Raw genomic sequence first — 12,861 nt, forward strand, 5'->3', positions numbered from 1 at the left:
CTCAATGTGCTCATATAGCATGTGAATAGTTTTATGGTACACTTCAGGAGCTGATGTAATTCCAAATGGAAGCCTAAGAAAACGGTAGCTGGCAAAAGGAGTGTTAAAGGTACACAACTTTGAACTCGCTTCATCTAGTTTAAGTTGCCAGAATCGAGAGGATGCATCTAATTAACTAAAGTACTTTGCATTAGCAAACTGTGACATAATTTCTTCATGAGTAGGCAATTTGCGATGCTCTCTTTTAACGGCTCGATTCAAGTCTCTTGGATCTAAATGAATCCTCAGTTTTCCATTTTTCTTATCAACAATGACAAGCAAATTGACCCATTCAGTTGGTTCATCAAATTTTTATGACTCCCAGCCGTTCCATTCTGTTAAGCTCTGTTTTCAGTTGATGATGTAATGCAAAAGGCACTTTTCTACATGGATGTACTACAGGTGGCACTGTGTTGTCAATTTTAATCGTGTCCTCTCCTGGAAGACAACCAAGCCCTTTGAACAAGTCTTCACACTCTTTCAAGTCACTGCATTCTGACTCTGTCACTGTCACTAAGACTCTTTTCACCAAATTCAGTCTCTCACAGGCAGATAGACCCAGTATTGACTGTACATTCTTTGGCACCCTCACAAATGAAAGCGTGTGCACAATATTTTTGTGTGATACTTTTGCCACACATGTTCCTTTAACTGGAACGTCTGCACCTGAATACCCAGTCACTTTTATACTTGTTTTATGTAACTCTGGTCTTGGCTTTAATGCATTAAACTCAGATTCTGCAAGAACATTTACTTGTGGGTTACAAATAAAGAACCATGTTCTGGAAGAAATAGAACGTTTATTTAACCACAACCACAACGTTTTTACAATACCATGTTTCTCGATCTTTCTATCATTCCCGCATATGCTCAGAACTCTCTCCAATCACGTTTTTACACATCATATCAGCACAGAGATGGTGGAAGTTATGGAGAATTGTGTGCTGGACGTGGAGGCTGGTGGGGTGTTGGTGAGGACGAGAAGAGCCCTATCCCCTGGTGGGGTGGCGGCAGGTGTACGCGAAATGGAAGCGATGCGGATGAGGGCAGCGTTGGTGGAGGAAAGGAAGCCCCTTTCTTTGAAGAAGGACATCCCATTAACTAAGGAATGAAAAACCTCATCCTGGGAGCAGATGCGGTGGAGATGGAGGAATTGAGAGAAGGGGGTGGCATTTTTTTAAAAAATACAAGTAACAGGGTGTGAAGAGGTATAGTCCAGGTAGCTGAGAGAGTCAGTGGGTTTATAATAGATATCAGCAAATAAACTCCATCCAGAGAAGGAGACAGAGATTGAGAAAGGGGAGTGAGGAGTCGGGTAAATTTGAGGGCAGGGTGGAAGTTGGAGGCAAAGTTGATGAAGTCAAAGAGCTCAACATGGGCGCGGGAAGCATGACCAATGCAACCGCTGTAGTGCAGGAAAAGTTGGGGAGCAACACCAGTGTAGGCTTGGAATATAGACTGTTCCACGTAGCTGACAAAAAGGCAGGCATAGTTGGGTCACGTGTGAGTGCCCATGGCTTCGCTTTTTTGTTTGGGATGAAGTGGGAGGAGCCAAAGGAGAAATTATTGAGAGAGTACAATTTCCACCAGATGGACTAGAGGGGTGTTAGTTGGGTCTGGTGCTCAGAAAGAAAAAGAACTTCGAGGCCTTCCTGGTGGGGGATAGGGATGGACATCCATAGTGAAAAATAAAAATGTCGGGTCAGGGAAATCATTGAAAAGATCAAGAGCATATGGCGGCACGGATGTAGGTAGGAAGGAATTGAACTAGGGAGGTGAAACTGGGTCGAACTCTCGGTTGCTATTGTAACTGTATAGAAATGATTCAATTGCAGAGAATGATTTGTATCACTAGGTGGCAGTGCAGTAAAACAAACCACTTCTTTTTAATCAGGAACTTCGAGAGCAGTTGATTGGTATCAAGACTCTACTGAGAAACTGTAGACTGGCCAAAAGGTACCTGTTTATCTTGAATGTTTTAAATGACACTCCCCCATGTAAAATAGTACCATCAGATGCTATCAGAACTCCCGTCCTGTTAAATCTAAAAGCAGGATGTTGGATTAAGTTAAACACTGAAGTAGTAATCTGCATTGAGTTTTGCTTTAGTTAAACACTGAAACCCAGCATACAAAGTACTAGATGCGGTCATTAACAATAGTTATCGCGACCTGTTTATGGGAGATTTGTGTACTCATTTTGGACATGTATTCATTTTAAGCGGTCAGCAAATTGGCAAGTGACTAAATTCAGAGTAGATTTTAAAACAAGTTTTTGTTTCTGCAAGAAGCCAATATTTGTCTACGTTTCTAAAGGACCCTTTAGGTTTTCACAAATAAAATGGCAGAGGTGTTTTAAGTTTAACGGAATCTGTAACAACTCCTTTATTGTCTTCCAAAAACAGAACAGCTGGGCGGTTTAAAAAAAACTTCGTCGTTACATCAGAACCCCAGAAATTGATGTTAGTGGCTGTGAATTATCCATGTGCCCACGCGTTACATTATCCTACAATCCCTCAACCCCTATGCACTTCTCTACAAATAAATACACCTAATTTTGTTGTGCTATTGCCATGCAAAACTATTGACAAAATGAAATTTCAAGCATGAAGGCATGCTAGTGAAAGCCTTCTCATAACTTGCAACTTTAGGGACTTCTCGTGCAAGAATCATAATAATGTTGATGAGTTTTGAAATTTTGTTTTCAGATATCACTCCACCCTTCAAGAAGGGAGAGCGATAGAAGAAAGGAAACTATAAGGCAGTTAGTCTGACCTTAGTGGTTGGGAAGATGTTAGAATCGATTATCAAGGATGAGGTCTCAGGGTACTTGGAGGCACATGATAAAATAGGCCGTAGTCAGCATGGTTTCCTCAAGGGAAAATCTTGCCTGACAAATCTGTTGTAATTCTTTGAAGAAATAACAAGCAGGAGAGAGAAAGGAAAATTGCTTAATGTTGTGTACATGGGATTTTCAGAAGGCCTTTGAGATGCCACACATGAGACTGCTTAACAAGCTATGAGCCATGGTACATACAGGGAAGATTCTAACAGGGTTAAAGCAGTGGCTGATTGGCAGGAGGCAAAGAACAGGAATGAAGGAGCCTTTTCTGGCTGGCTGCTGGTGACTAGTGTTTCACAGGGGTCTGTGTTGGGACCAGTTCTTTTTGCATTATAAATCAATGATTTAGATGATGGAATTGATGGCTGTTATGCAAAGTTTGCAGATGATATGAAGATGGGTGGAGGGGTAGGTAGTGTTGAGGAAGTAGAGAGGCTACAGAGGACTTGGACAGATTAGGAGAATGGCCAATGAAATAGCAGATGGAATACAGTGTTGGGAAGTGTATGGTTATGCACTCTGGTAGAAGGAATGAAAGAGTTGACTATTTTCAAAATGGAGAGAAAATACAAAAAAGGGACTTGGGAATCCTTGTGCAGGATTCCCTAAAGGTCAATTTGCAGGCCGAGTCTTTAGTGAGGAAGGCAAATGCAATGTTAGCATTCATTTCAAAAGTACTAGACTATGAAAGCAAGACTAATGTTGAGACTTTATAAAGCACTGGTGAGGCTTAGAACAAGTTTGGGGCCTCTCATCTTGGATAAGATGTACTAAAATTGGAGAGGGTTCAAAGGAAGCTCACAAAAATAATTCCACAATTGAATACCTTGTCATATACAAAGCGTTTGATGTCACTGGGCCTGTATTCACTAGAATTCAGAAGAATGAGGGGTGACCTTACTGAAACTATCGAATGGTGAAAGGCCTTGATAGAGTGGATGTGGAGAGGATGTTTCCTATGATGGGGGAGTCTTAAGACCAGGGAACACTCAGAATAGAGTGGTGTCCTTTAGAACAGAGTTAAGGAGAAATTTCTTTCAGCAGTGGTGAAACTGTGGAATGTATTGCCACAGGCAGCTGTGGAGGCCAAGTCTTTATGTATATTTAAGGTGGAGGTTGATAGATTCTTGATTGGTCGGGACATGAAGGGATACAGAGAGAAAGTAGGAGATTGGGGCCGAGAGGAAAATTGGATCAGCCATGACAAAATGGCAGAACAGACTCGATGGGCCAAATGGCCTAATTCTGCTCCTATATCTTATGGCCTTGTGGTCTGTTTCACATTAGCCAGTCCATCTTGCTGAAAACCTTGTTGCTTAATCTCTCCCTTTCTTTGTTACGGCTATTGACTATAGTTCCAAGATTATTACTACTATCAAGCTGTCTATTGTGTTCTTAATGTGGATCTCCCTTTTTCTCTCTCCCACCTAGTTCCTGATTGTAAGGGTGCGTTATGGAACCAAGGCAGGTAGATCTGCATGACTGCGTAATGTAAAAGGCCGAAAGGTCTTTTGTCTCCATCTCATCACAGTAAATCACTAAAAGCTCAAGAGGATAAAGCTGTTTCTAAATCAAAGGCTTTAAAAAAAATAGTTTACCTACAATACGAAGGATGTCAAGGACAGAATTTGTGAAGTTAACTTTCCAGTGGTCCTACAGCTTGTGTAAATGCATTGATTTCCAGAATAGCTTCCTGTCTGTAATCTATCAATGTCTTGCCATTACTAATTAATTTTCTGCATTTTATCACTATTCTGATGACACCTGGTCTTGACCTTTCTGACAGTGCGATGGTTGAATTCTGGCAATTACAGTCCCATTTATCTGAGGAGCTGCATTTGTACTCGTTGAATGATCTGGTAATGGTGAAACGGGGCCTGCTGGTTCCAGGCCTAAAAGATATTCTGAGAATTGTCCTTTCTCACGTAGAAAGTTGTGAGGTAAGCCTGTCTGGTCTGTCATCTCATCAGTTTGATTTTTAAAAAAATTTTAATTTTGAGTCTTATCCAGCTCTTGTTTGTTGGTATCACTGAGTCTAGTTTATTTATTCAACACTCACAACATGCTGGAGGAACTCAGCAGGTCGGGCAGCATCCGTGGAAATGATGAGTCAACGTTTCGGGCTGGAACCCTTTGTCAGAAGGCCGGAACCTGACGAAGGGTTCCGGCCTGAAACGTTGACTCATCATTTTCACAGATGCTGCCCGACCTGCTGAGTTCCTCCAGCGTATCGTGAGTGTTGCTTGGATCCCAGCATCTACAGATTATTTTGTGTTTACTAGTTTATTTATTGCCAACTCTGCTCCAGAGAAGTAATTAAATTGTGTGAAAACTGCTCTACAGAATCAAGGTGGTAGGTATGGTGATTAAATAAATGGTAAAGATCCCTTGCACTTATTTGAAAATCTGTATTCTGTCATTTGGTTGCTCTGCTTGTTTGGAAGTTCATACCAAATTTACTTCATCTATCGGAGAAACAGACAGAAGAATGATGAGTACTGGATTTTTCCTCAGATTAACTGAGGTGTTTGTATAAATGAAAGCCTTTTATTTGGAGTAATTAAAATAAGGGAAATGCCCCATAATTTGGCTTGAATACTTTTGCAGAAAGCTGGCCACAGGTGTAGAGGCATCTGCACTGGACTTCGGCGAGTGGTCTAGGGTTCAAATCCGGCTGGCTCCTTGCACACTTCCCATCTCTGTTGGGTTGAGCATCAAGCTAGCAACTTGGCCTTGTGTTTTTTAAAAAAATAAATAAATAAATACAAGTGCCAAAGAAACGGCAAGGTTGCTGCCCGATGTGCCATAAGCAGAGAGAGGAACAACAAACTTCAGCCGAAGAATTGGAAAGCATTTCCGTTCATTTGTTTGAAAGTGTTTATGCATCAACATTGAACATTCAAAATGTGCAGAGACAAATCAGTGAGCATTTGATCTTAAACATAAGATTTGGCGTATTATTGCTACCCCACAAGAATGTAAGCTTTTTAACAAACATAATTTTGAAGTGACTGAAGTGAATTATTCCAATGCTCACTCTTGGGTTCTTGAATGACATCACACTATCTTTCGTGACGTGTTTTGGATCTCGAGTTTGAGACGTATAATGCCAGTGCTAAATGCAAAGAGTGGAACTGTTATTAAACTTGCCAACCTATTTATAGAATGAATTGTAAGCATTCCTAAATTTTAAATGTGTCATTTGCCTCCTAATCTTACTGCTGTTCATCAATAGATGAAGTAAATTTAACACGGACTTCCTTAATAAACTGTTTGCTTTCTTTGACATGTTTGTTTTGCTCCAGATATGCATGGCCAAAGGCTTCATCTGTGAGTTTTGCAAGAGTAGAGAAATTCTCTTCCCTTTTCAAGCCGAGCGATGCAAACGATGTTGTGGTGAGTGCTGTTTTGCATTTATTGGCTTTGATGTACAACATATCATAAGTAAACTTTCATGTGATCTTGGCTTGCAGTCAAAGTTCTAATAAATTGCTTTCCTCACTGGAATGCTGAAAGACTGATTATGCCTCTCCAGTAATTGATGTTGGGACTGTTTTCATTTTGATATTTTACTCTGCTTACTGATATTAATGTGACTGAGAGTTAAAAAAAGTGTAGTAACAGGTATTGATGGTGGATTCCTAGCAGATGAAAACTACTTATGGAGTTGCATTTGCTGGAAAAATGATAAGGATCAAATGTTGATCCATGTTGTCCTTCCAGCAATACCCAAATGGCACGTTGCCTCCTTGGTGCCAAAGTCAGGGACATCTCTGATCAAGTCCACAGCATTCCTACATGGGAGTGGTTGTGGTCCACATGGATAGGAAGGGTGACGAGGACCTGCAAAGTGAGTTCAGGGATTTGGGTGCGAAGTTAAAGGACAGGACCTCCAGGGTTGTGATCTCAGGATTGCTACATGCTAGTGAGGCCAGAAATGGGGAGATCATATCACCTGTACTGCAGGAGAGAGGGCTTCACTGGGCTTCCATCCAGGGAAGGTGGGAGCTGTACACATGAGATGGTTTGCATCTTAACTAGATGGGTACTAATATCCTTCTGGGAAGGTTAGCCTGTGCTGCATGGTGGAAGGAGGTGGGGTAAACTAGTGTTGCAGGGGGATGGGAACCAGAGAGCAAGAACAGGTAGTGGAGTGGTTTTTGGGGAAAGATGTCAAGCCATCATACAAAGTCACGGGATCAAAAGGCTGAGACTGATGTTCTGAATTGTGTATTTCAGTGCAAGCATCATTGTAGAAAAGATGGATGACCTTAAGGCATGATGCAACACATAGAACTATTTCAATGCAGCCATTAGAGTCTTGGCTGCAGGAGGGGCAGGACTGGCAGCTTAATTGTTCAGAGTCCTGTTTTAGGCATGATAGAGCAGGAAGGATTAAAGGGGAGGAGTGGCATTACTAGTCAGGGACCATGTCACACTTGTGTTCAGACTAGGACAGACTGGAGAGCTTGTCTGAGGCTATATGGGTGGAAATGAGGAATAAGAAAGGGATGACCACATGGATGACCATATTATAGACCACCAACAGTCTGTGATTTAGAGGAGTAAATTTGTAGAGAGGATCAGACTGTGGCAAGAAACAGTTGTGATAAATGATTTTAACTTTCCACATACTGACTGGGACTCTCTCACTGTAGAAGAGCTGTATGGGGAAGAGCTTGTTAAATGTTCAAGAAAGTTTCCTTAATACATAGAGGCCCCAACTAAAGAGTGTGATATGAGATCTCCTATTGGGGAATGTGATGGGACAGCAGACAGAAGTTGTGAAGGGCAACACTTTACATCTAGCGGTCCTTGGGTTAAGATTCTAAATTGGAGAAAGGCCAATTTTGATGATATCAGAAAGAATCTGGCAAGTGTGGATTGGGACAGGTTGTTCTCTGGCAAAGGTGAGCTTGGTAAGTGGGAGGCCTTCAGGTTTTGAGAGTGTAGAGTTTGTATGTTCCTGGCAGAACAAAAGGCAAAGATTATAGTTCTAGGAAACTTGATTTTTGCAGGATATTGAGGTTTTGGTTAAGAAAAAGGAGGTGCATAGCAGGTATAGGCAGGAAGGAGCAAATGAGTTACTCGAGTACAAGAAATGCAAGAGAACACTTAAAGAAATCAGGGGGGCTAAAAAGAAAGTATGATGTTGCTCTGGCAGATAAGGATAGGAGAATTTCGAGGGCTTTTAAAGATAAATATTAAGAGCAAGAGAATAGCAAGAGACAAAATTCTTCCTCTGGAAGATCAGTATCATCTATGCATGGAGCCAAAAGAGATGAAGGAGTCTTAAATAGATATTTTTTCCTTCTTTGCATTTTTATTTACTTGGGACATGGACACAGTTCATAGAAGTGAGGCAAGTGGCAGTGAGGTCATGATCCTATACAGACCACAGAGGAGGTATTTGCTGGCTTGAGGCAACTTGGGATGGTTAAATCTCCAGGGCCTGATGAGGTGTTCCCATGGACCCTGTGGGGGCCAGTGCAGAAATTGCAAGGAGATATTTAAATCCCTTGCAGAGACATTTAAAATGTCCTTGGCCAAGGGTGAGAAGCCGGAGGACTGGAGGATAGTTAATGTTGTTCCCCTGTTTAAGAAGGGCTCCAAGAATAGACCGGAAGATTATAAGCCGGTGAGTATCGTATTGGGCAAGTTATTGGAAGATGTATATCTGGTCCCTTAGAATAACTGTTTGTATAGACAAGGACTGATTAGGGATGGTCAACATTGGTTAGACATAACCTACTGCATACACACCAGTCCTGACAAAGGGTCTCGGCCTGAAACGTCGACTGTACCTCTTCCTAGAGATGCTGCCTGGCCTGCTGCGTTCACCAGCAACTTTGATGTGTGTTGCTTGAATTTCCAGCATCTGCAGAATTCCTGTTGTTTGCTTCTCTTATCAGTCACAGTTGTCACCTTGCCTTTAGAATACTTCTGCTGTGAGATGTATATATCCTGCGCCTTCCAAATTCCTTCCAGAAATTCCAGGCATTGCTGCTCTGTTGTCATCCCTGCCTGTGTTTTCTCTCCCTCAATTTTGGCCAGCTCCTTTTGTGCCTCTAATTCCCTTTACTCCACTATTTCTTCTTCCATTCACTTTTTAGCTGACTTCTTGCAAAATTGTTTTTAAACAATTTGTATTCCTCAAAGTCTTCCAACTTGGACCCTCCTTCTCCTTACTAAGCTGTAAATTTTTTTGTCTCTTCCCATCACTTGAAAGACCTGCAAAAAAATCTGCATTACAATGCGTTTATTATTTTTGTCTGATATTTAATGTACTTGTGCTTTGAAGCAAATTGAATTCCCTCTTCCAAGCCTCTTGTAATATTAAATTTGGATCTCGTGTAAATAGTGTCCTTTTAAAATGATAGACTCTCCTTTGTTTTCTTCCCAAACACCAGTATGTAAGGCCTGCTTTCATAAAGAGTGCTTCAGAACAGAACCATGTCTCAAATGCACAAGGATCAATGCACGGAAGAAGCTGCTTGCTCTCCAACAGACGACAGACTGAGCATTGAAGTGAAATCCTGAGGGAGTGTGTGGACTTCAGTTTAAAAGAAAAACTCTGTGCTGCCACCTCCATGCTTTTTAAAAAAAAAATGAATAAGGTGACGACGTCTGGAACGCCGCTGTAAATTTTTGAATTGTCCAACAGATGCACTTTCACTGTACTTGGTAATTCCTATACATGTTATTCTTCAGTAAGAGAGGTTACTTTGACATTTTAAGTGACTATGTGAATTAACTTGAAATTTTTCTTTCACCACCCCCCCCACCCCAATTTGAAGAACTTGCCCTTCTAACTTACAAATATTAGGACTTAATCTTATATCTTTTACTTTGTGCTGAAGCTTTGGGACATGTGTAGCACATTTTTATGCAGGTTATGAATAGGAGTACTTGTATAATTTGGATGTAACAACTAGTATGGCAGTTTGCAGCAAAGTAAAACAGTCATGTACAAAACATCTGTATTTAGTTGGGGGGAAGAAGGTAAATATCACAAACCAACTTCTCACACTTGTTTGTCCTTGATTTTGCTGGATGCTAATGTTGGCATTTTGTCAACATTGCTGGCTTTTCACCTTTTTGCATTATTTACTTGTCTGGTCCATACCTTGGGCATCAGAATTTGAAATATAGTAGGTGTTACTTGGGCACCAGCAGTACCAAAGACATTAGTAGCACTTAAATTCTCCCACACTAATGTGAAAAGAAATTGGTTAGTAACTTCACTATTTTGTTAATTATCCAAATTGTTTTGGGCATGATTTCTGTTGCATAATTTGTCTTTAGGCATATTGATTTAAAAATGTGAAGCTTAGATATGCTCTTTTTTTTCCCCCCTGTAATTTTGCCAAACAAAATCTGGCACTATCCTCAAAAGACAGGGCCATCTAGCTATTGTTAAAACACAAAGCTTTTCCTATTCCATTCAACAGAATGGGCCTCAATTCCAATTGGATGTATTCTTTTCTTTCTGTTTGGACTATAGAAAGATTTAGTGAAGGAGCTACAATTTCAGCCTCTTACATTTGCAAATGTGTATTATTCTGTATTCTTGTTTAAATTTAATTTTTTTCAAAAGTGTACTAAACCTTTTAAACTATTTTAAGGAAGCTCCTACATAAATGCTATAAAATGCAATTGCATTTTATAGTTCTAAGAGCTTGTGCAATTGTCTACAAGAATTTTTAAAGCAGGTAATGTTTAAAAAAAAAGCGCTAATTGATTTGACACTTGCATGGGCCTGACCAAGGCTTTTAATTTTTCTTAAAAGCTTGTCATTTTGTGAAGTTGTTTAGTACACTTAAATTTTGGAGAAAGTTGTATAGGATCAGCCTTATTTAACAGCATTGTTGTAAAGAATGTGTTTTGCCAACTACTTACTTGAATGCTTCCTTATTTAAAGACATGTAATTCTGAGAACCTCTTGTAAGAACAATATCCCCTCCATTCTTTTTAAAGCAACCTTGATGTTCTGCTTTGTAAACTTTAACTACAAACATTTATGAAATCGCTTTGTCCTCCATTTTAATGAGGGAAAATAATTTAAAATAGACTTAAACCAATTTAAAATGGCAGAATAGAGAAATTTTATTTAACCATGTTAAATGTTTGTAAATTAATATTCTCACAGCATAATTTCAAGGATATATTTTATAATTGAGTTTTCGGTATAGTTTGACTGTGCCACGCCATAATTTCACCCTGGTTCGTGTCTGTTATGATGGCCCAAGTAAGTGAAAAATCTATATTGTTATTCTTCCGATGAATATTAAATCTTCCTTACGCATTCTACAAATTGTTGTCCTCCTTTATCCATCGAACAGTTTGAAAAATGTTTGTTCAGAGAAAATGTAGAGTTACTGAGGCCCTCCTTTGGTTGGGGTTGACTGTGAATGTTGTATCCTACAAGCCAGGGCAGTGTGGTATGGAGAGGAAGCTGTTGCCTGTGTAAACAACAGGAATTCTGCAGATGCTGGAAATTCAAGCAACACAAAGTTGCTGGTGAACGCAGCAGGCCAGGCAGCATCTGTAGGAAGAGGTACAGTCGACATTTCAGGCCGAGACCCTTCGTCAGGACTAACTGAAGAAAGAGTGAGTAAGAGATTTTAAAGTTGGAGGGGGAGATCCAAAATGATAGGAGAAGACAGGAGGGGGAGGGATGGAGCCAAGAGCTGGACAGGTGATTGGCAAAAGGGATACGAGAGGATCATGGGACAGGAGGTCTGGGAAGAAAGACGGCGGGGTGGGGGGGACCCAGAGGATGGGCAAGGGGTATATTCAGAGGGAGAAAAAGGAGAGAGAGAAAGAATGTGTATATAAAAATAAATAACAGATGGGGTACGAGGGGGAGGTGGGGCATTAGTGGAAGTTAGAGAAGTCGATGTTCATGCCATCAGGTTGGAGGCTACCCAGACGGAATATAAGGTGTTGTTCCTCCAACCTGAGTGTGGCTTCATCTTTACAGTAGAGGAGGCCGTGGATAGACATATCGGAATGGGATGTGGAATTAAAATGTGTGGCCACTGGGAGATCCTGCTTTCTCCTGGCAGACGGAGCGTAGGTGTTCAGCAAAGCAGTCTCCCAGTCTGCGTCAGGTCTCACCAATATATAGAAGGTCACATCGGGAGCACTGGACGCAGTATATCACCCCAGCCGACTCACAGGTGAAGTGTTGCCTCACCTGGAAGGACTGTTTGGGGCCCTGAATGGTGATAAGGGAGGAAGTGTAAGGGCATGTGTAGCACTTGTTCCGCTTACACGGATAAGTGCCAGGAGGGAGATCGGTGGGGAGGGATGGGGGGGACGAATGGACAAGGGAGTTGCGTAGGGAGCGATCCCTGCGGAAAGCGGGGGGGGGGGAGGGAAAGATGTGCTTAGTGTTGGGATCCTGTTGGAGGTGGCGGAAGTTATGGAGAATAATATGTTGGACCCGGAGGCTGGTGGGGTGGTAGGTGAGGACCAGGGGAACCTATTCCTAGTGGGGTGGCGGGAGGATGGAGTGAGAGCAGATGTATGTGAAATGGGGGAGATGCGTTTGAGAATAGAGTTGATAGTGGAGGAAGGGAAGCCCCTTTCTTTAAAAAAGGAGGACATCTCCCTCGTCCTAGAATGAAAAGCCTCATCCTGAGAGCAGATGCGGCGAAGTCAGAGGAATTGCGAGAAGGGGATGGCGTTTTTGTAAGAGACAGGGTGAGAAGAGGAATAGTCCAGATAGTTGAGAGAGTCAGTAGGCTTATAGTAGACATCAGTGGATAAGCTGGCTCCAGAGACAGAGACAGAAAGATGTAGAAAGGGGAGGGAGGTGTCGGAAATGGACCAGGTAAACTTGAGGGCAGGGTGAAAGTTGAAGGCAAAGTTAATAAAGTCAACGAGCTCTGCAGCGCCAATGCAGTCGTCGATGTAGCGAAGGAAAAGTGGGGGACAGATACCAGAATAGGCACGGAACATAGATTGTTCCACAAA

At 41.5% G+C, this 12,861-nt stretch overlaps 1 protein-coding gene across 8 annotated transcripts in view; it reads left to right on the top strand.

Moving 5' to 3' along the window:
* The window catches only part of rubcnl (rubicon like autophagy enhancer), a 111,015-nt gene extending 99,836 nt beyond the window's left edge, over positions 1 to 11,179 (top strand). For 7 of the 8 annotated variants that reach the window (XM_063051141.1, XM_063051144.1, XM_063051145.1 and 4 more), the window contains 4 exons: positions 1,934 to 1,995; positions 4,667 to 4,820; positions 6,186 to 6,276; positions 9,291 to 11,179. In XM_063051141.1, the coding sequence (XP_062907211.1) occupies positions 1,934 to 1,995; positions 4,667 to 4,820; positions 6,186 to 6,276; positions 9,291 to 9,400 (417 nt within the window). In that variant the 3' untranslated portion in view covers positions 9,401 to 11,179. The remainder of the gene's footprint in view (positions 1 to 1,933; positions 1,996 to 4,666; positions 4,821 to 6,185; positions 6,277 to 9,290) is intronic. The other variant, XM_063051148.1, reaches the window with a different exon arrangement.
* Positions 11,180 to 12,861: the final 1,682 nt, after the last annotated feature.

The sequence above is a fragment of the Mobula hypostoma genome, chromosome 6 (assembly GCF_963921235.1).
Source record: "Mobula hypostoma chromosome 6, sMobHyp1.1, whole genome shotgun sequence".
Taxonomy (NCBI): domain Eukaryota; kingdom Metazoa; phylum Chordata; class Chondrichthyes; order Myliobatiformes; family Myliobatidae; genus Mobula; species Mobula hypostoma.